Raw genomic sequence first — 25,570 nt, forward strand, 5'->3', positions numbered from 1 at the left:
AAATGTATTTACAGCAGTATTAGCTCCTGCTCACTGCACTCTGAGCTTGCGCCTGGAGCACTGCCCATTGATACGCCGCTAGCCAGCCATGTGTATACTCACTGCAAAATGTGTGCTGCACAATTCAGAAAGATGGCAAAACAGCACTAAAAAAAACCTTAAATGCTAGTCTGACAGCAAACTGAAGACAGTGGCTTTTCTGTGGAGATTTCCTTCCCCTTTTCTTTCCTCTCTCCCTTCCAATGTGGGGCTCATCATTTTCTCTAGGGATACTGTAAGCATAACGCCTAGTAAGCAAAATATAACAAAACAGAAGGAAAGCAGATGAAGGCACTACAGTAAACTGCAAACATAATTAAAACTGGAGAAGCTATGTTCATAGCATGACACACAAAAAGGATGCACTTTTCCTCACATACTGTGCCAAGTGCCCTGTGAAACCTCCATCACAAAGAGGTGCATCTCCTTTAGTTCCACCCTCAATCAAGCCGTACTGGTAAACATGCTCAAGTTAGCCACTACAACCTTGTAACTGTTACTGCAAAACAGATACTTAATTCGATAAAATGTACTGAAAGAAAGGAAGTAGGAAGGGAAGATAGCACACACTACAGCTAATGCACAAACCAGTATCTGAGAGAGCCCTGATGACGTAAGAGCATTTAAAACCACGTTTAGCATTACTAGTCTCAGTTGGATCTGTGTACCTACACGAAGTGTCTTCGATTGTCAGCTGTAACACTCAATTTCTTGGGCTGTTTCCTGATTAGGGATTCCCCACACCTTTTGGCTCCCACTGAATGCTGATCAAGGAATGCCACACACCTGGATAACTGGGACTCAGGGAGCTGATACTTAAGCAGTAGGCAGGAACAGAACTGTTGGGGTGCACAGGAGTAGTAGTGCCTGTAAGTAGGGTCTAGGAACCCTAGGCTGGAGCTGTACGAAGCTGTCTGAACCTGTGGAACACTGCTGTGGAGTTACTCCCTTCTCTGAGCTAATACCTTCTTGAGCTTTGCCCCAGCTTGGGGCTGTAGAACTCCTCTGAAGAATGTGTAATGAAAACAGCACTGTACTCCTGTTTGATTTAGTTGCTTTGAATTAGGTTGGGCTAGCAGCCTGTCTGGCTGGAGTGAGTCAGGCAGAACCTATCAAAACTGAGTTCATGCAGCACTTTGTTTAGCTCTTAAAATATTTTGTGCTGATTGGCTGAATTAGGACTGGGCTCAACCCATGTTCCCACATATTTTTATTTTTCTATGAGTCATCTGGAAGTACTACTGGCAGCTTTATTCCTTCTTTTTTTTTTTTTTTCCTGTAACTTAGAACTTTTTTTTTTTTCCACTATTGCTGTGGCAGTAAAAAGGAAATGAAAGTAAAGCAAGAGGTGTTTAATTGGTGTAATGGACTCACTGGCTGGTGGGGTTTTTTTAGACAATGAAATGCTGACTGTCTACACATCATTATTTTTCACACTGAATTCATTGAATCTTACAGCATGTAAAAGCGAACATGTGTGAAATCGGGGTGGTGAAAATCTCAGACTGTAAGTATGCTGGTATCATTACAGGTTTCTCTCATTCATGAGTTAATGCTTTTTTTTGCCTGCATAGGAGTTGTGTCCCTTATACTGTGGTGGACTTAGGCTTTAAAGATAAAGACCTGGAATAGGTTACAAGTGAAAATTAAGTGCAGCCCTTGATTTCAGTGATGACACCTGAGTAACCTTAATCATACCTGGGATCTTTACACCAGAAGGACATTCACAGCACACCTTAGGCTCTGGAAAGGCCAGCTTCTCCATATGCCAACTAATATTTAAACTCCCTAAAGTTAATTGCTTGTTTCCAAAGTGAAATCTTCTATTCTTTCAGATAGTGTCACAAGGTCTGTGACATTATAATCTGAACTTAATGGAAAAAGAAGAGTATTAAAAAGAAAAAAACAACCCATGGCAACTCATAGGCAAAATGAAATGCCATACTATATGGGCCAGTCCCACATCATGTGTCTCTACTGCGTCAAAGCAAGCCCTACCCTTTCCCATTTTTTTTCCCAGGACTAATCTGGGTGGAAACCAATGAGGCAACAGGGCTGCCTCACACTAGACAGAAGACAATCAATTCAAGGTAACTTGGAATTAAATGCAAGCTTTCACAGGGAACACCATTTTGATGCTTCTCCCCAACAAAGTCACAGCAAAGGAACTATAGCAGTTAATATCTAATGAGATCTACCTCTATCTGCTGCCAAACATCTGTGTTCTTAACTACAACTCTCTGCTAATGTCAGCATACTTCCTGACACTGCACAGCAATGCTTTAGACAAAGAGCAAGGGTAAAGGGGGTAAGGTTGCTATCCTGTCCCCTATCTAAATGGGGGAAAAAAAAAATCCCTGAGACATATGGTCTTGCATAAAATAACCATCAGAGAGAAGCCTGGTGCAGTGTCAGGTTAGTGAGAATATTCTAATTACACAATGTCTAAGCAGTACCTCATTTGCAGTCACTGAGTAAACCAAATGTAGAATGCAAAACACTAGGTCATGAGAGATGCGTATTTTAGCAGTATCAGAACCCTTTACCCCCAAAATGACAAAAACAACGCTAAACCCATTACTTATCAAGTAATGTAAGTAAGAATCAAGACAAACTGTTACTTTCTATAACAGGAAAAAAGTTGTTTGGGCTATTAATTTTTTTTTTTAATTAGTAAGGAAAATCTGGCTCAAAACAACTTACCACTAAGGAAACACTACATTTCACTTGGACTTGCAAGTGCTTCACTCCAAGTGAGTTTTACAGCCTCCCTTATGTAACAGAACTGATAGCCATGCCAGGATAGCTGACAAGTCAAATTCAAATCACAAGGCACACACATGCTCATGCAAACTGGAACCATGTCAGTTATGTTGCTGGCTTATCAAGCTCTCTGTTCTCTAGGAGAACATTATATGGTTTGTAATATGTCAGAGAATGTCAAATTAAAGGCTGCACAGCAGTGAAGGGTAGAGCAGAAAGCATTCTATTCCAGGCCATTGATTCCTTTTAACAACTACATGCAGTAATTCCCAAAACTATCTACTCTGTCTCAATCACATGGAAAACATAGCACAACGTTAGTTCTAAACCTTGCACCCGGTGCAGCTTGCATATCAGACCATCCAAAGGGACTGATGAAGATGAATGATTTAATCAGAATAATTCTTTTAATGATAACTTGTTGCATTTCTCCTCCCCCCACCTCCTTAAATGTTTAATAGTTTGCTTCCTGGATTCACAGTGCATAAACTGAGCATATTTTCTTCCTACAGGAAATGATCCAATTAAGTTGATGTATAATTGATAATGAACCATTTAAGCTGATTTTGCTCTTGAAAAATCTTAACAGCATGTGGTCAGTTGGTTGACCCTCCTTCCTTCATCCACACCCATTTAAGGAATAAGGGGAAGGTCAGACTCTGCATACTCTAAGCAAGGTGGACTATGGAAGAATTTCAGCTCTAGTGAGATAAGCTAGTTCATGACAGAAGTATCAGCTACTTCAGAATAATGTAGTCCCCGATTGCTACTCAATGGCCAAGATGCAAGCCACCAAGACACAAGCAGTTTAGACAGAAGAGGCTCAGTGAACATTCACATTAGAGGTACTGTGCATTTACCAGAACATCTAACCTTGGAGCACTAACTGTTGTGGTTGTTAAATTTCCCACTACACCTGAAACGTGAACTCTGCTGACCTGTCCTATTGCCTTACAGCAGGTAACAATGCCAGATGTTGATTGACTCATATGAGTTTAGTAATTCACTATCACCTCAGTGCAAAAGTCAGGTCAGAACAAGGAAGTGTTGCTGATAGCTTATCTAGTGCAGAAGGTGTCAGATTCACAGAGACCAGAGGACATTTTTGTAAAGTCCTTGCAGTAAGTTTTACAAACCTAAAGGCTAAAATTGTTCTTCGCTCTGGCCTACCTCAGCATAACTGGCTATCACTTGCTAGACTTCGTTCCTTCCCCCATCCGGCATCAACTCACTGTTCAATGTGAGTCGCTTACCTCTCTCCCTGCTGACTTTTTTTGTTAAGACTCTAAGGCATACAGGTCTGCTTTCCACCAAATCTTGCCAACAGCCTGTGTGGCCCCTCCCTCTACTGAGGCACTGGGGTACAAGTGTAGTGATGACAACTGTTGCCACATTCAGGGTGAGAAGTGACTTGTCATGTACTGAGAACTGTTGAGCACACCACTGCGATGTATGTTTTCTGCAGTGGTTCCCCCTAGGCCCTGCTGATCTAGCTGTCACCAGTTCATGTAACTTAAAGGTAGGAATGCACTGTCGTGCACAGTGATTGATACAGTGACCATCTGAGTGGAAACCCACCCACCTCCCCCCAGATATTCAATACGTATCCTTCACTGTTGCTCAAATGAATGTGAATGCTAAAAAGATTTTGCTGACTGTTCTTTATAACCAGAGCAGAGTTCCCTCTATCCTAAAACAAGAGTTTTGCTGGAAAGAATTCTGCAATTAGGCAGTAGGATTTTTTTATAGCACTACCTGCTTATACCACTCTAGCAAGAGTCTGCCCCTACGTTCGTGGTGCATATTTTTTTAAAGGACTCTGGACGCATTTAATCCTTTGTTCAATTTTACTGTTCCTAGGTACACTCATGGGATGGGTTCTAAGTAACTCTACTTTAGCCTCAGAGTTTATATGCTACAAACACCAAGGTCTCCTCTCCCGCAAGTTACCCTTTCACTGAGAGGTCGATACTTGAGTAGATACTGAGAAATGTCACCACAAGGGGTAAGGTACCACATAGCAAGTGGTACTACTCATTTCAGCGCAGGCATTTTCACAAGAAAAAGCTCTGCCTGAGCAAAGAACTACTGATGTATATATTATGCTATTCTTCCACGAATCATTCCTTCCTGTGGTACTGTCCCTTCCCCCTCATGGTTACACTGTTAGCTAACCTTCTTCCAGTTTTTGTTAGTATCATTCCTGCAGCAACATTAGTACTGGCAACACAGTAGTCAAGGCACAGCTGCAGCAGGGCCATCCACAGGCGGTGGTGCAGTGTCTTGTCTCTCCATACCTACGCTAACGTTCAAGACTTAACATTCTGTGGCAATATTCTCTATGAATTTGTAACTTTTCTTGGACAAACTTAAAACTTTATGCATAAAGGTTAGAGGTTTTTCCTGAGAGGCTTAGCCACCCTGGAGACAATTTAGCTTCAATTTACAATGTTTTAGATAGTCTAACTGCTCAGCTTACATGTTTTGGTCAATTTCTTTTTGTCCACTATGTTTAAGGGTGGTTTTCCCACATAAAATGAACAATTTGAAACTGACCACCTGCAAAATGAACAAGCAAAGGACAGCTTACCAATTCTATTCCTAATCCTTCTCAGGCAGAATTCTTAAGAAATCTTGTAACAAAGATAAAACAATTTTAGATTGAACTTTTCTTCAACTGACTACTTCCTCTTACGTTCTGCACGTATCAGTTCCTGTAGTCTTATCTGATTACACTTTAATGGGGTTTCTTAAGTACAAAATATATTTTACCTTCCTGTATGAAGTGCTGCCACCTCACTTTAGTATAAAAATGTGTTTAAGTTGACTTAGAACCGTCACCCACCCTAATAACGTTACTGAAGTGAGTTCCACTAATGTAACTTTGAGAGGCAGTAGCCTTGTCCCATTCTGCCTGCAGAGACAACCAACTTCCACTCACAAATCAGCAGGACTTGTGTTTAACAGAAAGGGGAAGCAAGGTTCTTTCACTGTTTGTCTGGGGGGTTTTTCAGAATGTGGCACATAAAAGTGATTCAGATTTGTTGAGCTGTGCAAACCACATGCACAGAAACGTGCCACACAAGCAGGCAAAACTTGGGAAAATTGCAGGGGAAAATTGGAAAACAAAACATACTGGTTTACAGCAGAGCATTACAGGAACATTACAGAAACTTCAGCCTCATGAAAGATACTGTCTTGTTGAAAGACTGCATGTGTTTAATTCAAGCGGTATGGCACCTTGGCTCCCAGCTCCTTAATTTAATTGCTTATCACTATTCGTCCATTTATCATTTTGTTAGTGAACAGCTAAAATGAACAGTGTTCAGAACAGCAAAATTTCCTGCTCCTGTGAATACAAACATCTTCTGCTCCTCTCTGTGACCAGGAGTCCAATACTGTTTTTTACACTACAGAGAAGAGTTTAGCCAATGCCTGAGAGATCATCCAGTGCTCTCAAGGCTGTCAGCCCCACAGCCTTTAGTCACCTTGCAGAAACTCATCTCTCACGGAACTTTCAAGTCTGACTGAGCTATCTCATAGGCACAAAGTCTCCACAGTTTCACCTGATGCAAGTGCTGGTTCGTAACCATATCTGGTAAGTGCAAGTGAGGCACTCTTGAGCTTCCTTCCTTACAGACTGCTTGCTTACAGCTCAGCACCCTTGGATCAAGAAATGTGCAGCCTCACTAACACACCCCCAAAAGCCAGGTAGGAAAGTGCTATTTTAGTTATGACAGATGGACTCAGACTTAACAGTATAAATGATAAATTCTCAAGTGGTTCTTTATCAAATGGGTAAAAGAAAATAATAACATATATAAGAAAGGAAGAGAAAGAAGAATGGATTTCATTTTCTTATATAGTACTGAACTGGCACACGGTGATATAAATTGTGCTCTCCCAAACCCTTACAGTTCACGCTGCTATGGCTTGCTCATGAGGCCATACTCCATGTAATTACCAGCCAAACTACATCAGTAAACTGCTCCTGATAGCATAATAACTTGCCTTCAGCATTTTTCTTTTAAGCTCTAGACTTTTCCTTAGATTTATTTACCCTGACAATGCTGTTTAGTTACTACTTTGTGAAGTTAGAGGTTAGCAGCATCAGAAGAGCTGGAAAATTCATAAAATGGTTGGCTCTTCACAGAAGCCTGCACAGGGTTTTGAATCGCTAGTTGGTATTATTCATCAGAAACCAAACACAGCATGGTGGTGCTTAAATCCTTACTCACTTCACTGGGATTTTATCTTAACTAATAAGAAGGTCAAAACACAATGCAAGCCACTCAACATCTGAGTTAGGTTTTCTCTAAATGTTCATCCCTACTGTCTTGAATGTTAATCCCTTGCCAAAATTAAACATATTTTGTGTATCTGTCCAAAGAAAATAAATTGGAATTACTTAGGCTTCAAACAACTGCAGAAGCAGGTACTAACAGATACTCTATGATCGAACTCATCACTTTTTTTTTTCATCAACAAATGAAGATTAACTGCTCAGCTCTCCTGGAATTTGCTATAACAATGTAGCAGCCAAAAAATTTCACAGCCAAGTCTGGTAGACAAATGTAGTAGAGGCTTTGAGCAGCTCCTCCAATCATTCCTACTGAACAGTTCTGTGCTGCAGTTTTGCTTGAGGGTTTTAATTCCTGGGTTGCTGCCATTTCTGTAAACAGTATATTTTCGCTAAACGAGAAGTGTTCAACAATGTTCATGGAGGGTTTCACAACTGCACCTTTGACACCACACTTTGAGCAATACTTCTGCGTGTTTGTGATGTGGGTATTTCACTTTCATCTGTTTTGAAATTAGCTTTCCCTTTTATGAGAGTGTCTCTTTGAGCCCGTATTCTCTAGCTAACTTGCAAACTGAAATAGATTTATAATTGTGAATAAAAAGGAAAACTGACTATTTCATGTTCAATTAGATCTGCATATCAGCTTTATAATGCAATGAGAATGAATTGGCAGAATCGGTCTGTCAAAAGCCCTTCAAAGAAAACAGAGTTATAACTACAGTGTACCAAAAAGTCATATTAATACAGCCACCACACATGCACTAAAAAAAAAAAAAAAAAAGAAAGAAAAAAATGCATTAAAAAAAAAAACTAAACCAACAAACAAAAATCACTATCTACGAATACTTCCATCCATGTTCTGTGGTGAAATTGGGACGCTGGCAAAGTATCATTCTCCCACTGCTTCTAATAAACACATTTAACATCTTTACTAGAGAAAAGGAAAGGGGAGTTTCAAATGCCTTGACTGCTCAATGAAATTCTGGTTAGATTCAGTGATTTTCAGAAATCTGTAAACAATATTTAAGCCTCTAAAAGCTCTCAGGAGCTATCAAATCACTAGCATTAACTGGTTTTGTTGGATCCTTTATCCCAACAAACAAGACTGATGCAGGTAAGACTGAAGTCAGTTGATTTTTTTCTATCAGAAAGGCCTTATGCTCCTTTATTTATAAGCAAAAACATTTTCCACTGCCCTGACAACCACAACATAGGAGTCTTTTTATGGACAGAAATGTGCAGTAAGCTAAGTGTTGAGAAGTCTACTCCAGCTGCAGTCTGTTAAAACCCTAAACAATTCAGTTCAGTCACCGTTTAAAGGAGCAGACAACGCATTTAAGATGTGGAACAGCATAGCTGAAGTTTGCTTTTTCTGTACAGCCCCTGTCAATGCTAAGCTGTTATCTTAAAACAAGGTCATACTGTTATGTGCGTTTTCTCTTGCTCTACAGCCATGATATTGTACAAATGAAGGATTTTTATGCTTGGGTTTTTCCCAAGTGCCAGAAGAACCTGGACTGAGGTTTGCTTAAGAACCATCTGCCCAATCTTATCAGAAAAGCTTCCCTCCTCTGTCCACAAAAAAGTGAAGATGCTTGAAAGCTCCTGGGAGGTATAGAAGAGGCAATGGGCACTGCTATTAGCCAGAGACTGTCCAAAAATACCTTGGCCACAAATAGGGGATAATGGGACAACCTACGAGTGACACCAGTCTTCTGCGTGTTTGAAGAGCTGAACTCTTCAAAAATCTCAAGTGATCCTACCCCTGCTGCTTCAAGCACAGGGAAACCTGACTCCTTGGAATGATCCAATATGCAGGTCAGTGACCCTTGCTGGAGGGGAAACTCCAGGTGTGAATGTCTTTAATCCCTTGTCTAGTTCTATCTTGACATAGAAATTTTGAAATGTAGTATCCTTGGAAACTTAATGTAATCAACTGGGGTTAAACATTCAGCTCGTGAATAAGTCTATCACTAGTAGCTTCAATGTTGCATCACGTTGCACTAGCAGAGTAACGGATTCTTCTAAGTCTTTAAAATGGCATAGAATGAGATTTTTTAAAAAAAGCAGTACTGCATGGGGTGTACTGCCTTTTCAGGAATATAAACATCACTGCAAGAAAAGGTTGATTGTATTTCTTTAGAAGGTGCAATAAAGATTCTGAAGTTACACTTATTTAAAGCATCAAGAAGGAAAATAAGTTGTTTCATTATGACATCAACTTCCACAAAAAACACACTATTCAAGGGAAGTGATAAATTCATGACTGCATAGTATCCTGAATTTGAGCAGTATCCTTTGTTTATTAAAAAAGAAAAGCAGGAAAGGGAAATGAGTTATAGTGGGATCTCTCTCAGTAAAAGGATTTCATTATTGGTTTTAACTTGACTTTTGACAGTAGGCTTTTTTCATTGTGCTTCCTACATGCAGCAGCACCATCATTAACCTTGCTTAAAACACACAGCTTTTAGTTTAAGATGAGGCAAATAAATTAGGTCCCCACAACTGAACATGTCGTCTTGACACACAGCTAAAATACTGTCAAGCCACTGATCACAAGAAAAATGTTCTTCTTGCTTTGATCCCTTCTTGCAAATCAAAGTAACCAGTTGAATGGCCTCATCTCATTGAAGGGAGTTTCTCATGGAATGCTAAAAAAAAAAAGAAACTGAAAGTCTTATTGCTTACTGGGGAAAAATGCGATTAAAGTCAAGGCTAAAATATGTATTTAGAATGCTTCTCTGTATATAAAGATTTAGACAATTCCTCATGATTTTAACCAGTTGTCCTCAACTCTTGCAGAGGAAATGTCCCATTTTTCATGCTAAACCTATAGCAGACATTCCTCAGCGCATGCCCCTCAAACTCACTACACTTGTATGGAGTCCTCCAACTCCCCATCAGGCCTGAGCATGAGCAATTCCAGGAGTGGCAGGCAACGTTAATTTACAGAACTGCATCTCTAAGATAAGGAGGAAAAAACTTAGTATTTTGTAATTACTGATTTAGGACCCAATTTTGTCTGGAAATGTAAGTGGGACCAGAGAGTAGTAAGCTGTAATCTTGAGGAAATATTAAGCTTATTGCCTGATACTCACAGAATTTATTATCCCCTTAAGTGCTTGGAATCCTCCAGTGACAGGGAAGACTTGCTCTTTTGTGTCAGCAATTTTTTCAAGCTTTGGAGAGAAAATGGATACAAACAGGTGAATCATTTGGCAAACTAAATCTGTCACACTGCTCTTTACCCTTAAAATGTACATGGATGTCTAAAAACAACTCCCATCAACTCTGCAAAGAGAAGGAACATTCTGAAGTTCCCTCACAGCTAACTATGGCTTTCCTAAACAGGAAGACTTACTACAACCTACTACAGCTAACAAAATGGTATAGTGGCTAGCCATCATGACAAACCACCACACCAAAGAAACCTTTCAGTGCCTGGATCTTGGCAGTGATTTCATAACTCTTTCCAAATATCTTCCCTGTTTGCTCTGCCTTCCATTAAAGGCTTTCTATGCACTTGCTATATAGTGAAGGGCCATTTGCCTACTTCTCCGTTGTCACGGCACTCTCCAAACCAGCCAGCTGCAACAAGGCCTTTTACCACCACGTACCAACATACTGTCCATGCCAGTCCCTCTGCTGCCTTCTCCCAGTCTCTTCTCAGCCAGGGCACACACTCCCTTCTCTCTGCTTCTTCCTCCTCTCTCTCCCTCGGCTGCTCCCTCTTCACTGGCTGCCCAACCGCTTCACAGAACCAGCCACAGCTGCACCTTGTCTACATCAGCCAACCCACGCTCTGAAGCCAGCCCACAGCTGTATGTTAGCAATGTTAATTAACCCGGCTTCATTCCTCTACACTTTGTTTAAGTCACCTCCACTGTACAAGAGTAGCTACAGCCCTCACTAGGACATGACAACCATGGAAGAGCTTTCAGTCAATGAAGGACATTTTCTATTTTCTTCTTTTTCTTATTCCAAAGCTGTTGTAAACGCTACTTGAAGCTTGTCTGTACCTACTTTGTTGATGCGACCCGTAGCCTAATCTGGTTACCATCTTAATGACAGGGGTTCTACCTGTATCATTTCCTGCTGGCAACTACCAGCTAGCAAGGGTATTTCTGACAGGTCTTCTCAGTAATGAAAGCAACATGCACACATTCTATGTCTATATACACATCTTAATACGTGTCTGCTTCCTGAGACAGAGAAGATGTTATACTACCTAACGTAAGTAAAATTGATTTCTGTATTACTTAACTGTATAAAACCCTGCGACAAGGTACTGCCTAGTAATCTAGAACAGTAACATTCTTACCTGTTCTTGTACAAAATCAAGGACACCAACACAGTAAACTCTAGCTCCCAGCTCTCTGGATTTCTTTGCCTGTCCCAAAAAAGAACAAAGGAATAAGCATTTTTTCATTCAACAGGCAACACCCAAACTTTTCAGAATATAATATGCATTTTGACCTAGTGCTCACCTCTTTCTCTGCATGCAAGGGAATCAGACCATCTAGCTTGCCATCTGTCAATGCAATGATGATACTAGAAAACCTTGAGGCTCCTTGCTTCGCAATTTGCATGTTGGCCTGAAAACAAAAAACATTTATCCAGCTGAAAAATACACCTGAACTTTTAACCAAGGTGCATCTTCTAAGTGACTATAGCATCTGACATAACATTCAGCCTCATCTTCAAACCCATCTCTCACGACAATCCTCTGCCTCCCTTTAACTCACTACAACAAGGATATCATTCATCAGTATTTTCCAGTCACTGGTGAGTCCATCTCCAAAGGGCTGGGGTCACTAACTGATCAACCCTTAGAAACAAACACTTGATTCTTTCAGGACAGATACTCTTCAAGTTGTGAAGCTCACTTCTCTTTAAATCCACTATAAGGTTTCCTTTGCTACACCCCAGATTTCAAATGCCAGTCCGTAGGTTCCAAGATACAAAAACAATGGCTTAAAACTGAGTATTTTTTTTTAAATGCTTCTGTTTGCCTAGCTTTTCAGCCTTGTAGACTGCAATTACAAACTTGGCTCCACTGGCATAAAGGAAGAAACTGAGTTTCTATCCATAACAGTGAAAGCATAGATCCTCACCTTACCCCTCACTTTCAGGGCCTGAGTCCTTCAGCAAAACTGCAAACAAAAATGTATGTCTCAAGAAAATATAGGGAGTTGGGAACTCCATAACTAAGACATTCCAAAATTAAGACCATTTGTCTTGAAAATGCTGATCTGTGCAGTAAACTCTCATAAGCACGTGTTCTAGAAGGCACTGTTAAGACTCGCAGCCCTACAAAGCTGCATGTGACTGTTTACCATGTAGTTGGTATGCTGTGTTAGCTGTTAAATTCACAACAAAGAACCACTCTCCTGCGAAGGATCAAGTCAAAGAAATTCCATATGGCAATTTTCTGTGATGGCTAATCTTCTGCATGGGATTTGCATAGTATCTGAGCAATCTTGGAACTACTTAGGAAACCAAAAAGATTTGAGTGTTAACAGTCTGAGGCACATGATCAACCCATTTATGTTACAGGTTGCTGGTTTTCTTATCCAAAGGGTGAGAACAGAGGATATTTTGATTGCAGGAAGATGATTAAAACCTACCTGTTTTAACCCTTCATGTATATATGTGTCACCTGCTGGTTTTACCTCCTCCAAATCCTTAAGACCTTTCTTGATTTTCTCTCTGAAAACAAAAGGGTAAAAGACTGTTGGCGTGATGTGAAGTGGGGAAAGGGGTTAGTTTATTGATGGAAAAAATTTTATTTGCCATAAAGAAGATCTGAAATTAAAATCTGTAAAATACAGCATTTAGCTGAGATACCACGTGGAGGCGGATTTTGTATTTGCAACGGAAACAGCACTGCGGTAACAGATCTCTTAGACCTAAATAACACAATATGCCTCAGTGAGTCAAAGACCTAGAATCTAGTAAAATGTTTCAGACAGAGTAGATATTACAAAGAAGTGGCAACGCCTCAGCATTAAACAGCCCCATGGAAATTCTGTTATATTAAGTCTACTTTGCTCTTTTAAACCAACTTCACTTCCAATCATGCTGCAGTTAAAAAAGAAATCCCCTAAAACAGCAGTTCTATTTCTAGAGAAACCTTCCAGGTCAATATGCAGGTATTTAATGGGGTAGGACAGAATCACAATAATTAACATCATCTCCCTTAAAGAGTAAGTATCAGTAGGCAAATGCAGCATTTGCAAGACACCTCTCATATCAAAGAAAAGGGACTACAATTAAGGATAGTTTTTTTAATTTTTGGCTGTCTCTACCTCTCTATGTGACCTTTGACAAGACATCACACTGGCACACAGGTCACAGTTATTTAACAGAAGGATAAGGTTGTGCCATGATTTCTCATGGGCGAATAAATCCATCTTTGACTGGGAGATGCTAACTATGATGGTAAGACTGGAGTAGCTGCTAGCTAGCACAAAAGGAACTTTCCCCAGTGAACTCAACATGAGGGGGAAAAACAGGCAGAGAGACTTTACCAAAATAATCACATCTGGGAGTTCTTCACTCTTCTCTTATGCAAGTAAAATTCTAGTGAAGGCCATAGAAAGTTGTGGGAGGAAAGGACAAGGAAAAACTAAGTAGGGGCAAAATTTGGGCCAGAATATATAGAACGCTGTAGCAAACATAGGTCACAAAGGGAAAACCAGCTGAGGTGAGGAGATGGAGGGAAAATACATCGCATAATGGATGAAAGCTTTCCTTAGGGCAAACAAAATGAGAAAGAATGCATATGCTGCTCTGCCTGAATGCCACCCACTAGTCATTTGTTCTACTGATGGGCTTCCTCTATGTTTAGAAGCTCTGTTCCAAAGTACAATCCATAGCTGTAATAAGCTCCCAATCACAGGATCAACCGATACAATCGGAAAGGGGGGTGGGGTGGGAAGAGAAATGTGGCATTGAATGTATGGAAGATAATAAGTTACGTAAGATAATACAGTCTGTTTGATCCAAATATTTTACATTCAGCATCTATAGAAACAACTTAAAACTGATTATGTATGAACGCAGATTATAAACCACATACTTAGTGCTTGCCAGAAATGAGTGGCAGCGCATCACAGGCGTTAAGTGTTCTGCTGCCAAGAAACAAGCTGCAACTGAAGTCCCAGTTTTTCTGAAACAGATTTCATTTTGCAAAAATAGCTTTTGTACAATCAGTTCAGTTTTATTTATCTGAAATGTCTTGTGACCGGGTCACACAGAAATCTCTGGTGTTTCCAGGCCTCTGCCTACAAGGGGTTCCAGGAAAATCTTTGGCAGCATGAGCATTTTTAGCTGCACTTAATCAGTCACCATCTCTTTCCCTCTGGGCACATCTGTACTAGATAGGCCCTGCCAGATGTGAACAAACTCCACCTGTGCTCCAAGACGGTCAGGTACGACTGAGTCCTAGTCTGGGTATCACAAGGCCAATGTGGGTGCGGAACTCAGGGTCGCAGCAAATGAGCCCCACCAGACAGCAGGAGAGGTTAGTTCAACCACACTAGAGCTCACAACCAGCTGGTTTGGAAGGTGGGCACAAGAGCTTGCATCTGCCTGAATCATTCTGATAATGCGACTCTCCTTAGTCAGTCAGCCATAGCACTCTGAAGCCCTCATTCCCATTCTTCAGTGTCTCAAAATTCTCCTTTCTCTAGTTTCTGTAACAATTTTTTATAGCCACAATAATCCACAGAAGTGGTCTGGTTTTAAAAGTCATCAGTACTGCAGTAACAGAGCCATGACCTCAGCCTGGGTGTCTGGACACTGCTGCAATACAGTTCAGTAACAGTGATAAAGGCTGAAGGGCCACTGGCTTCATGGTGTAAGTCAGACAAGGAACAGAGGCAAAAAAGCAAAACAAAATCAGCAACTTGCAGCCTGTCTGTGTTTGGGCTGAATGAGTACACATGTAAAATCTTTTCCCCGTTCAGCATATGCACTGCATCACATCTCTCTTTTTTTAGAAAATGCACATCTAATTTTTAATAGCTATCCTGTCTATTCTCTCTTTTAATCTTTGTAACAACTTCAGATAATTCTTCTAGCAGCAGCCAGCCAAACACAACCACAGCTACAAGCTCTCAATCATTTTGCTCCGTGGACCCTTTTTAGCTAGTCCATGAACAGGGGCTGCAGCTGTAATCCCAGGCTGGCTGAGGTCAAGAGAGGTTCTGGCAGCAGATTCAGCAGCGTCCACTGCTCTTACTTCTCTGGGGAGCTCTGCTGTGCTCTGCCTCAGGGAGTGGGACCTTGCATCAGCACTAGACACCATGGCTGCAGAGGGCTTGTGTGCTGTGGCACATGGGCCTATCTACGAACACTGCTCCCTGCACAGGCCAAAGTCCATGCTGAGCTTGTCTTGTACTCTCAGTGCCTTCCCAAGGCAGGGAACTGCGTAAGTGAATTTAGAATTGAAAACAGACAGTTAGCGAAGAGAGATTACAGAGCAGCCCAGCTTTGCAAATATCTGAAGAAATTAATTTAGCATAAATTGAAATGTAGCAACTTCTCCTGAGCACACTCCACAATTCAGATTTACTTTCAGGTCTAAGATGTTTGCCTTTCCAAGTTCAAATTATGCCAAGGTAACCATCACCAGTTTACAGAAGAGGTTTCTCTGCATTAGCTCCATTGCGCCAAGCTGCAAGCTTTTATTTAAGCAACCCAACTGGTTTTGTCTTCATTGCTGTTCAATATTATGTCTTGCTTTAAGTAAGTTTAATTGACACAATGCTAAAAACAGTGCTGTCAGCAGCCAAGTGGTCAGGCTACCGATGTTGTTAAGGCACTGCCTTCTTTCCTTGCATAGACAGGGCCACAGTCAGCACTTGTTGGCAGTGGAAGACAGGTAATACTTTCTTCTACTGCAGCAGGATGGAGATCACACCCCTGTTTGAGAGGACCAACGATAAAGCTACAGACCAGTTACGAAACACAAGCCACTTTAGTTTCTCAGAGACGCGATTAGAACACTTAACAGAAAGGGACAATAATTTGCCTTAAAGGAAATAGATGCATCTTCAACACGTACAAAGGCAGGCTTATTACTTGAAAGCAAAGTATGCTTGAGGACTGAATCTTAAAAACCATTCCAATCCCTGATTTTTTTTAGGGAGAAAATTTTGTGCTTGTACATCAGTGCTGCAGAGGTTAGAACCAGCTAAAATTGCCACACAAGCTTCAGATCGTCCCGATTCAGCTGGGCAAGGGGCTGCCTTGTACAAAATGCAGTTTTAAGTGGCAGTATTCTTAGCTCTTCTGGGTGGGGAACAGTATCTCCTATTTCTTTTCCATGTTGCATTCTACCTACTGAAGTGCTGGAATCCTGAATCATTTTTCAGTGTGTTGAGAGTATGAGCACTGGCAGGGAAATTGTGATTCCAAATAAGCGTATATTCATCATCAGGAAAGAGGCTATGTGCCTGTGAGGCTACTTTATCTCTAACAAATAAAGGCAAACAAAACAGGTACTTCGGTTTTGCTGCTAAGAAGGAAGTATAGTAACAGGAACACAAAATTTGTCAGTGAAACAAGGGCAGGGGGGAGGGGGGAGGAAGTGTTCTTTAAAAAAAAGTGTTACAGTTACATCCCCGATGAACAGAGCTATCATACTGGTGACAGTAAGCCCCATGCATCAGCCTCCCCAGATGCATGATTTGGGGGACGTTCCTACTTTCTGCACCTCTCAAACACTACAGAGAGCTCAATACAATGATAATAATTGTTCTGCTTCAAATTTCAGGGCTCCTGCACGGGCTCCAGATGAAAAACATGTCAGTGGCCATCCTGGTTTCAGCTGGGATAGACTTAATTTTCTTCTTAGTAGCTGATGCAGTGCTGTGTTTTGGATTTGGTGTGAGAACAATGCCAATAGCACACTGATGTTTTAGTATTGCTAGGTAATACTTATACCAAGTCAAGGACTTTTCAGTTTCTTGGGCCCTGCCAGCGAGAGGGCTGGAGGGGCACAGGACACTGGGAGGGGACACAGCCAGGACAGGTGACCCAAGCTAGCCAAAGGGATATTCCATACCATATGACGTCATGCTGAGTATATAAACTGGGGAAAGAAGAAGGAAAGGGGGGGACATCTGGCATTATGGCATTTGTCACCTGATGGAGCCCTGCTTTCCTGGAGATGGCTGAACACCTGCCTGCCGATGGGAAGCAGTGAATTAATACCTTGTTTTGCGCTGCCTGCATGCATGGCTTTTTCTTTACCTATTAAATTGTTCTTAAATCAACCCTCGAGTTTTATATTCTTTTCCAGTTCTCCTCCAGATCCCTCTGGGTGATGGGGGGAGTGAGTGAGCAGCTCCATGGTGCTTGGTTGCCAGTCAGGGATAAACCACAACAGTGGCTGTACTTTATACACGCAGCAGAACACACTCTCTGCAGATGGCTCTATTTTGGCAAGCTTCTTTGAATTGAAGTATAAGGTTAGCTTATGTGACCGAGGCAAAAAACGCATGAATGTCTCGCTAGGTTAAATGTCTCTGTGCAATAAAGGAATAGTCCATGCTCCACCAGACGAGCAAGCACAGTAAAGTACAGTTGGTCAGATACCAGGTGCTTAACTGTCCTATTTTTTCACCTTCATTCATATGATCTTCTTTAGCTCCAACTGGTGTTTCACCTAAGCAGAGTCAGCAGGGCTAGTCCCAGCTGTGGATGTCGGTCAAATGCTGCAGAAACAGGTCCACAGAAACCTGAAATTCTGCTGGCCAGCATACAGTTGGACAAAAGAGAATGCGAACAACAGTGCACCATCTGGATTACATCTGTAAATGTATCCACTTCTCCAAACAACTTTATTTTCAAAACTAGTAGCAAAACTGAGCCCCAAATGTGAATGCACAGATCTCTGTTTACCACTTAGCAGACAGTTTCCAGCTAAACTTCACAGGGGGAAACATGTATGTCTAAAATGGGATATAACCCTTGTGAGAAATCTTTTCCGTCTGGGTGTTATTTTTATTCTATGTATTTATGATAGGATTGAGTGTACTGTGGTTAACAGTGACTTCTGTTTCCAGAGTTATTCACATAGCACTGTTCATAGTCACAAAATATTTGGTAATCTGGGGGCTTTGATGCTATGGTGTGGGTTTCCTTATATCCACAGCTTTATTATGCAGTAAAAACCAACAAGAACTCTGTGCAAACAATCAGAAGCCTAAGGCTTTCAAAACAAAAAGACTTCCCTACTTTGAACTAACTGCTAGGAACCAATTAGTTTCCTGACATTTTTGAATTAGCAAGCAAGGGGGAAAACATCTCTGCAAGTCAAAAACGCACATAAAAAACCCAAGGCCATAACATCCCATAATCACACACACACACCCATCCCCAAAACTGCACTGTACTTAGCATCCTCATCTCCTGTTTGGAACAATGGGAGTTAGACATTCTAAGTCATTTTCCTCAGTTGACTTCTTCAATATTTAAAAGGATAGCTGTTCCAGCTGCACCTATCCATTCTTACCTGTGTACATATGGTCACAGTTACTAACATCTCCTTCTTCATTCTCCTTATAAACAGTAAGGGTAGTAATTCCCTTGCCCCTACCACGCTCACAAAAGCATCAGCAAACCCTGCATTAAAGAAAAGTCCCACAAAAGGAACTCACTAGAACTCAAGAAAGCTCTTGCTATGCTTTAAATGAGGCTTCTGAGAAAAATGCAGTTCTTTCCATGGCTTTAAACGTGCCACAGACATGCAATGAAAAAGGCCCTTGTGTTTCTGTGGCAGGGTTCCAGAGTTCTGCCCAAGCATTCCAAGTGGTCTGTATGCTATCAGTGCTGACTCTTCGTGCTTGATAAGGAATAGGCCACTGATGGGGATTAAGGGCCTATTGAAATGGAGAGAAAGGATGTCATTGACTTCAGGAGCACTCAGAACAGGCTTAAGTGTCCTCTCCTGACCTCTCTCAGGCCATCTGGAAAAATGGCTCATAACCTTCTCTCTCCCTGAAGACAGCAGATCCAAGTCCGGGTGGAGGGAAGTGAAAACTTGGCCATTCTCAAGTTCAGATGACTTCTTTAAATGCTATAACAGGAGGGGCTTAAAATTGGGGGGTTTGACATCCTATTTCTAGGATGTCATCATACATTTCTGCAGCGTGACACATCTGTCTGTTTCCAATGACAGGTCTCTTCAGTAAGTCTTGTACTTGCTATTATGTATTATTTTTTAAAAAAAACCACAAAACAAACCCAAAACCACACAGTAAACCAACTGACTATCGCAGACTATGTTTTGCACTGACCCTGCTAAAAGGAGCAAGAAAGGAAGGACTACCTCACGTCCATCCCACCACAGTTCATTAAAATGATTCCTAAATGTTTTAGCCACATGTCCGAAATCCCAAAAGTTGCGCAGCATGGCTAGCTACTGGACAGAAGGGGGAGAGAGAGAGGGGGGAGGTCGTGTTGGTTTTGACAAGGCTGAAAGTATACTGAAGGACTCTGACCACAGTGCAACTGTCCTCTGCTGAAAGCGCTGATTCCACAGTACAGTTTTCCAATTCCTGTGATTTCAGTAGATAATTTTGCAACAATCTCTTCTCCACCTGGTTTTCTCCTTCTGTTTCCCCCCACCTATCCTTGACCTATCCTAGCTGCTAATTCTTATCTGCTTTAGAAACCAGAGTGACCTTTGAAAACTTCAACTGAAAGGAAGGCACATCCATACATCATCACAGTGCCAGAACGATCTCACACCTTTCAAGTGGCACCAGCTCCACCGTCCAAAACCGATCTTGAAGTCATGATTTGAAAATGCAAAATGAAATATCTACCTTACATGAGACTATGGACAACCTTAATTTACCATTGTATTCTTTACCTAGACAGGAAAAAATACCAAAGACAGCTACAGATGTTGCTTTACAAACATAAAAGCAAGAATAATTTCTCCTGCTGTGCCAAGAAGATGCAGTCTCACACAGAGATGAAAACATTACTTGTAACTGTTCTGCAAAGTGGTGGCAGAGTTCACACCAAGAATTTATTTCCCATCATTCCTCTCCTTCATTTTTACTAGGCTATCCATCAATATGTTCACAAAATTAAATCCAGCTCTGCAGAGAGGCTTCATGACTGGCCACCACTTAAAAGTATCAGTTATTGTTCCGTATCTGTTACTGTTTCTCTGATTCAATAAGAGCCCTTGCCCGGGAGGAGGGAGAAGGAGAATTAAAAAAGCAGTGCACTAACCTGTCTCCAGTTAATGGCATAATGATGTGTGCTTGGGTGGAAAACACGATAAACGATAATCTCATCTTGGGGCTTTTAAAAAAAATGAAAGAGGAAAAAAAAAAACACTTTTTAGACAAATGAAATGTACAGATGCACAGCATTCCATTCACTTATTCATGCTTCATCAGTATCATAGTCCTCCAACCTCCAAAGAACATACTTTTGAACTACAAATCTAAAATGAGAGAGGAATGAAAGGATTTCTGCCCATCTACTCCTTACCCAGATGCTTTGAGAATGATGCAGTGCAATTACTATTCTTCCTAGCCTGACAAGACTCCAGATCAAGACACGTTAAGATCTCATGTGACCCAACTGAAAGTGAACTTCATAGGTCGTAACCTACCGAAGTACAGAAGGTAATGCATCCTTTTATATTTTTATGGGTACTGGTATAAAAATAAGTCGGGGACATAGACTCTGGGTACACTCTTGCTCCAGGGTGCTAGGCATGGACACATTCAAAAGTCAGTTTCCCCTATTTAAAGGCTGATCCTGACAATTGTAAATTTCAAGCTGTGCTTTTTGGTCATAAAAGAAACAGTGCCTTCTGACTGACTCATCTCTAAAAAAGCTGCATGACAAACTCTTTCAGAACAAGTATGTTTTTCATTTGGTGATATAACAGGTGTGACGCTTAAGATCAACTTCCATAAAACTACGTGGGGAAATGTCATTATGACATGCAATACTGTAAAAATTTATTTTATGAAGGAATTCAGTGTTTTTTGAGAAAGCCCACCTGTCTCTTGCAACAAGATTACAAGGAATTGTATGCAACTATATTTATCCAACTATCAGTGGAAAATGCATTAGAACTGATACTCTGAAAGCCCAAGACAGTAACTTCCCCAAGGCAAGTTGTAACAACATCTCTCCTACCTGCTTTTAGTTTTTATTCATGGCAATGTCAATATATTCAGTAATTTTATAATTCACAGTCTATGTGTATGAGCATTAATTAATCAGGTTAATGTTAGTAAAGACGCAACGCTTGTAAAGATGAATGACTGTACATTTTCAGTTCACTTCTGTTGATAAAGCAACTTAAAATTATTGACATCATGGAAATTAAGTACTGGGCTAGTATTTGCACAGAACTGCACAGATCTTGGATTTAAGATTCAGTCTTGCAGTCTGTTCATTCAGGCTCTCAATATAAAAATCTGAATGTTCTAAATTCAATTATACTCTAAACCATGGGATTATCAATCTTCTTAGTTGCTGCAAGCAGCTGCCAAACTAAAAGCAAGTACTTGCAATCACAGTCTCTGGTAATCATGTCACCACCTAATCCAGGTAAGGTAAGACTCCCCTATTTGAGATGCAACTCTCTGTGCATAATAACCTTGAAGTTACGATTTAGCTAACTTGTCTTTAGGACAACCACAAAACTATCCTCTTCACAAGACATCCTGTTTCTGTTCCCCTCTCCAAGCACTCAGACACTGTGACAAGGGAGGAGGATTGTATGAACACACCCATTGACATGATCGCCCTGCCAGGGGCAGCCCTTTCAGAACCAAAATAATCAGTATGCAGCGCTATTAGTGCAACACGCAGTTACAGGCAAGTCCAACTGCAGCGCAGACACACCATCATGAATTAATTCTTCAGGTGAAGCACCAAAGGAAACTGCTACCAATTGCGGTTCCTTGCCTTCCTCCCACAACTACTCTTCAATTTAAGAAAGGGCAAAATAACTCTGTGCCCTATTCTAAAAGTGTACTGAGGCCTGAAGGCAGGACAAAGCCTCATCAGCCTTCAGGGGCACTCCAGCCCCACTGGGGAAACACAGAGGGAGATACACCGTTCAGGCTCCCACAAGAGCCCAACAGCTGTCATGCTGTGAAGGGTCTGTGCCACATAAGGCTGAGCGCTCAGCACCCAGATGCCGAGCGAGATGCCTGCAGGTTGGACTGTCTGGCTCTGTGCCATAATTGATCCTCCTTTGGTGTTGTGAAAGGTCAGCAGAGTGGCCAGCCAACTCAATAGCTTTATTTCAGATAATGCAGCCAGACCACTACAAACAACTGTTGCAAAAGGGAGCATCGCTTGGCTGTAAAAAAATGATGAACTGAAAGACCTATACTGAACAAGCACCACCCTTTCAGTGGGGTAAATGTGGTTTTTTACCACTCACTGAAAAGAAGTGCTGCTCTGGTATCCACAGGCTCTTTTTCTTTTATTGTTCTAGAGCTTACAAAATAACTCTCAAAAGCTTGTGTCACCCACTTGGTTTACAGAAGATTTGCTTTTCACAAGACGAATGTAAGCAATATTTAATTATGCAAGCCTAACTGTATCCCTTTATTAGCAAGGCAAGATTTTAATTGCCCACTGCACTTCATTTTCCTTTCCAAAAACTACCACAACATCTATGTCTCTGTCTTTTGGGGACTTCCTTTGTTTTATTCTGTTTTCTCAGTGTGGTTTTTTTAAAAGCAAATTGCTGCATCACAGTAATCCTCATCAGAGTATAGTTAGCCAGTATTTACATGAGCCATTTCTGTGGCAGCAATACTTGCCAGACAATACTGCTAGCCAGTCGCAAAGTTGATTACACATATGTACAACAAAATATACCGTTAACATGGCATAATCTTTCTGTACTCTTGAGCTTGAAAGATGCTCCCTTCCTTTTGCCCTGTACCATGTATTTACATATATACAGACATGCATTCAGACTATTTTAAAGAGAGCTCTAAAAGCAATACACAAAAAGCACTTCCATCAGAAATCAGGCACGTGGCTTATGAAAGAAAAGTTTAAAAAAATCATCAAATCACGTCTGAGAGTAGTTTCAGAGATCAAGTATCTAAAGATGCATACTATCACCTTTTTACTGAGCTCCAGACATGAGAAAATGAAGTAAAAGTTTCCAGTATTTTCCAGCAATCTGGGCACTAGAAACCAAACTCTTAACATGTTTATGAAACGTATCTACTGAGCTTATAGAAGTCTTTTCAACATATCCCAGTATTATCAATGTCACACGCAGCAAAACGCACCTCACAAATCTCTCTGTCAGCTGATTTACAAAATCAAATATTTCATGCCAGTTCTGTGCTACGCTCCCAGACCTGAAAAGAAAACAAAAGCACGTTAGTAGGCCTTATTTAAGGAAGCCCGGCAAGGAAGGGTGACCACTTCAATGAGAAACCAGACAATACAGGACTAGTTGCTCTTCTAATTATTTCAAGTTACCGCCAACCCCGGCTCACGGTGGCACTCCCCTGTGATTTTTGACACGTTTTGTCGCGCGAAGGCATTAAACAGCACCCCGAAGTGAAAGACGCGTGAGGGCTCCCGCCGCCAGGCCCAGCGGCACCGGCTGCCCCTGCCCCGCTCCGGGCGCGTGCGGCCGCGCCGGCGGCACCACAACAACGCGGGCAGCAGCAGCTGCCGGGGGGAGGGGCGGCAGACGCCGCCGGGCGCTCGGGCCGCCTCAGCACCGCGCTCCCCGGTGCCCTCGGTCAGGAGCGGCGCCCTCGCCAAAATCCTCGCAAGTTTCCACGCAAGCGGGTGGGAGGGGGCGGGTGTCAAAACCACCCCGACCCACAACCGCGACGCCCCCCCCCCCCCAAACCCCCCGCCACAGCGAGAGCCTAAAACTTTCCTTCCCGCTGCCACACCGACCCCCACCCGCGCCCCCCCCTCCCCGCGCAGCGCGGCGGCGGCAGGCGGCCGTTAGCCCGGGGCGGCCGTTGGCCCGGGGCGGCCCCTCAGCCCCGCGGTGGCTCTGAGGGGTGCGCACGGCCGGAACAAAAGCCGCGCCCGGAGCAAAGCGGCGGCGGCGGCGCCGTCCCCCCGCGCTCCCCTTACTTGTCCAGCACGAAGTACATGTCGAAGGCGCCGTGGCACGACGGCCCCTCCGGGGCTGGGGCGGCGGCGGGCAGCAGCAGCAGCAGCAGCAGCAGCAGCGGCGGCGCCGGGCCGCGCGGACCGAGGCGCCCCCGGGGCACGGGCCCCGCCATGGGGCCTCAGAATGGCGGGACGCGGCGGCGAGGGCAGGCGGGGGCCAGGCGCTGCCGTCCTGCCGCTCAGCGGGCGCGGGCGGTGCTGAAATGGCCGCCCCTCGCCCGTCGCCGCGGCTCGCCCGGCCCGGCCCGGCCCGACCCTCCCCGCCCGTCAGCCGCGGCGGCGGTGCCTGAGGCGGGGGCCGGGGCCGGGCGGGCTCGGCGCGCCCCTCTGCGCCTGTGTGGCGCGGCCCGCCTCCCTCACCCGCCCGGCCTCGGCGGCCACCCGCAACTTAGGCAATGGCGACCCCGCGCCGCCCCCCCCGCCCCGCTCCCCCGCCGCAGGCGCCTCCCCGTCAGGCGGCGGCCTCGCCGGCGGCCCGCGGCTGACCCGGGCTTCGGGTCCCCGGCGGCCGGGTCCGGCGGGAGCCTCCCCTCGCCCTCCGCGAAGGCCCCGGCCCGGCGGCGGGGCAGGCTCCCGACGCGGAGGCCGCTTCTCGCCGTGTGGCAGCCGCTGCCGCGGGGTTGGGGCTGCGGGGGGCAGCGGCTCAGAGCCGGGCGGGGGGAGGCTACGGCCCCTGAGGTGCGAAAGGCCGCCGTGCCGCGCCGTGCCGCGGGCTGCAGCCCACCCGTGGAGTGGTCGCCGGGGGAGCGGCAGCGTCCCCTGCCCTGCCCTGCCCTGCCCTGCCCTGCCCGGGTTCAGCTTGGGTTGTGCGAAGTTCGCAAGCCGGCAAGAGCTGACAGAACTGTTTGCGAGGTGCTACGTGTACGTTATTCCACGCTGACAATGAAGACGCGTAATTAAAACGAAACCCGTGGCTCCCTAAGCGTTTCGTACTTCGGGGGGGCAGGCAGCTTGCCTTTACGTTCCTCTAAGCCGCTTCCTCGCTGGGGTTTGGTACTCAAACTGTCCGTGAAGTCAGTGTGTGTCGAGTACCACTCTGAGGAGGTTTAACTGGGAGCCTGCTGGGGTCCTTTTTTTAAATTATTTTTAAATAACTCTTAGGGTTCTTTACCAGGGGTGCTGAACGTTGGACGTTGTTCTAAATCAGCAGCCATCTAAAAGCTGTTGCACCCCGTGTTTCAGCCATTTTCTCAGTGTTGGAAACTGGCTACAATAGATCCAAACTGTTGCTCTGGGGCTGTGCACGTGGTAACTGCCAAAACGCACTGATTTACAATAGACTCTGCAAAACTAAATATAGAG

General features: G+C 43.3%; 1 protein-coding gene and 1 long non-coding RNA gene across 2 annotated transcripts in view; one reads left to right on the forward strand and one right to left on the reverse strand.

Moving 5' to 3' along the window:
• Positions 1-24,568, reverse strand: part of ANTXR2 (ANTXR cell adhesion molecule 2) — a 120,163-nt gene extending 95,595 nt beyond the window's left edge. Inside the window, exons 1-7 of the mRNA XM_055706780.1 lie at positions 24,230-24,568; positions 23,416-23,487; positions 20,363-20,434; positions 12,733-12,814; positions 11,593-11,700; positions 11,427-11,495; positions 10,204-10,284 (exon numbers count right to left, since the gene is read on the reverse strand). Of these exons, the coding sequence (XP_055562755.1) occupies positions 10,204-10,284; positions 11,427-11,495; positions 11,593-11,700; positions 12,733-12,814; positions 20,363-20,434; positions 23,416-23,487; positions 24,230-24,381 (636 nt within the window). The 5' untranslated portion in view covers positions 24,382-24,568. The remainder of the gene's footprint in view (positions 1-10,203; positions 10,285-11,426; positions 11,496-11,592; positions 11,701-12,732; positions 12,815-20,362; positions 20,435-23,415; positions 23,488-24,229) is intronic.
• On the forward strand, positions 8,067-17,389 carry LOC129735819 (uncharacterized). Its single transcript, XR_008731679.1, has 2 exons — positions 8,067-8,923; positions 16,887-17,389. It is a non-coding gene; the product is annotated as an uncharacterized LOC129735819 (long non-coding RNA).
• Positions 24,569-25,570: the final 1,002 nt, after the last annotated feature.

The sequence above is a fragment of the Falco cherrug genome, chromosome 1 (assembly GCF_023634085.1).
Source record: "Falco cherrug isolate bFalChe1 chromosome 1, bFalChe1.pri, whole genome shotgun sequence".
NCBI lineage: Eukaryota > Metazoa > Chordata > Aves > Falconiformes > Falconidae > Falco > Falco cherrug.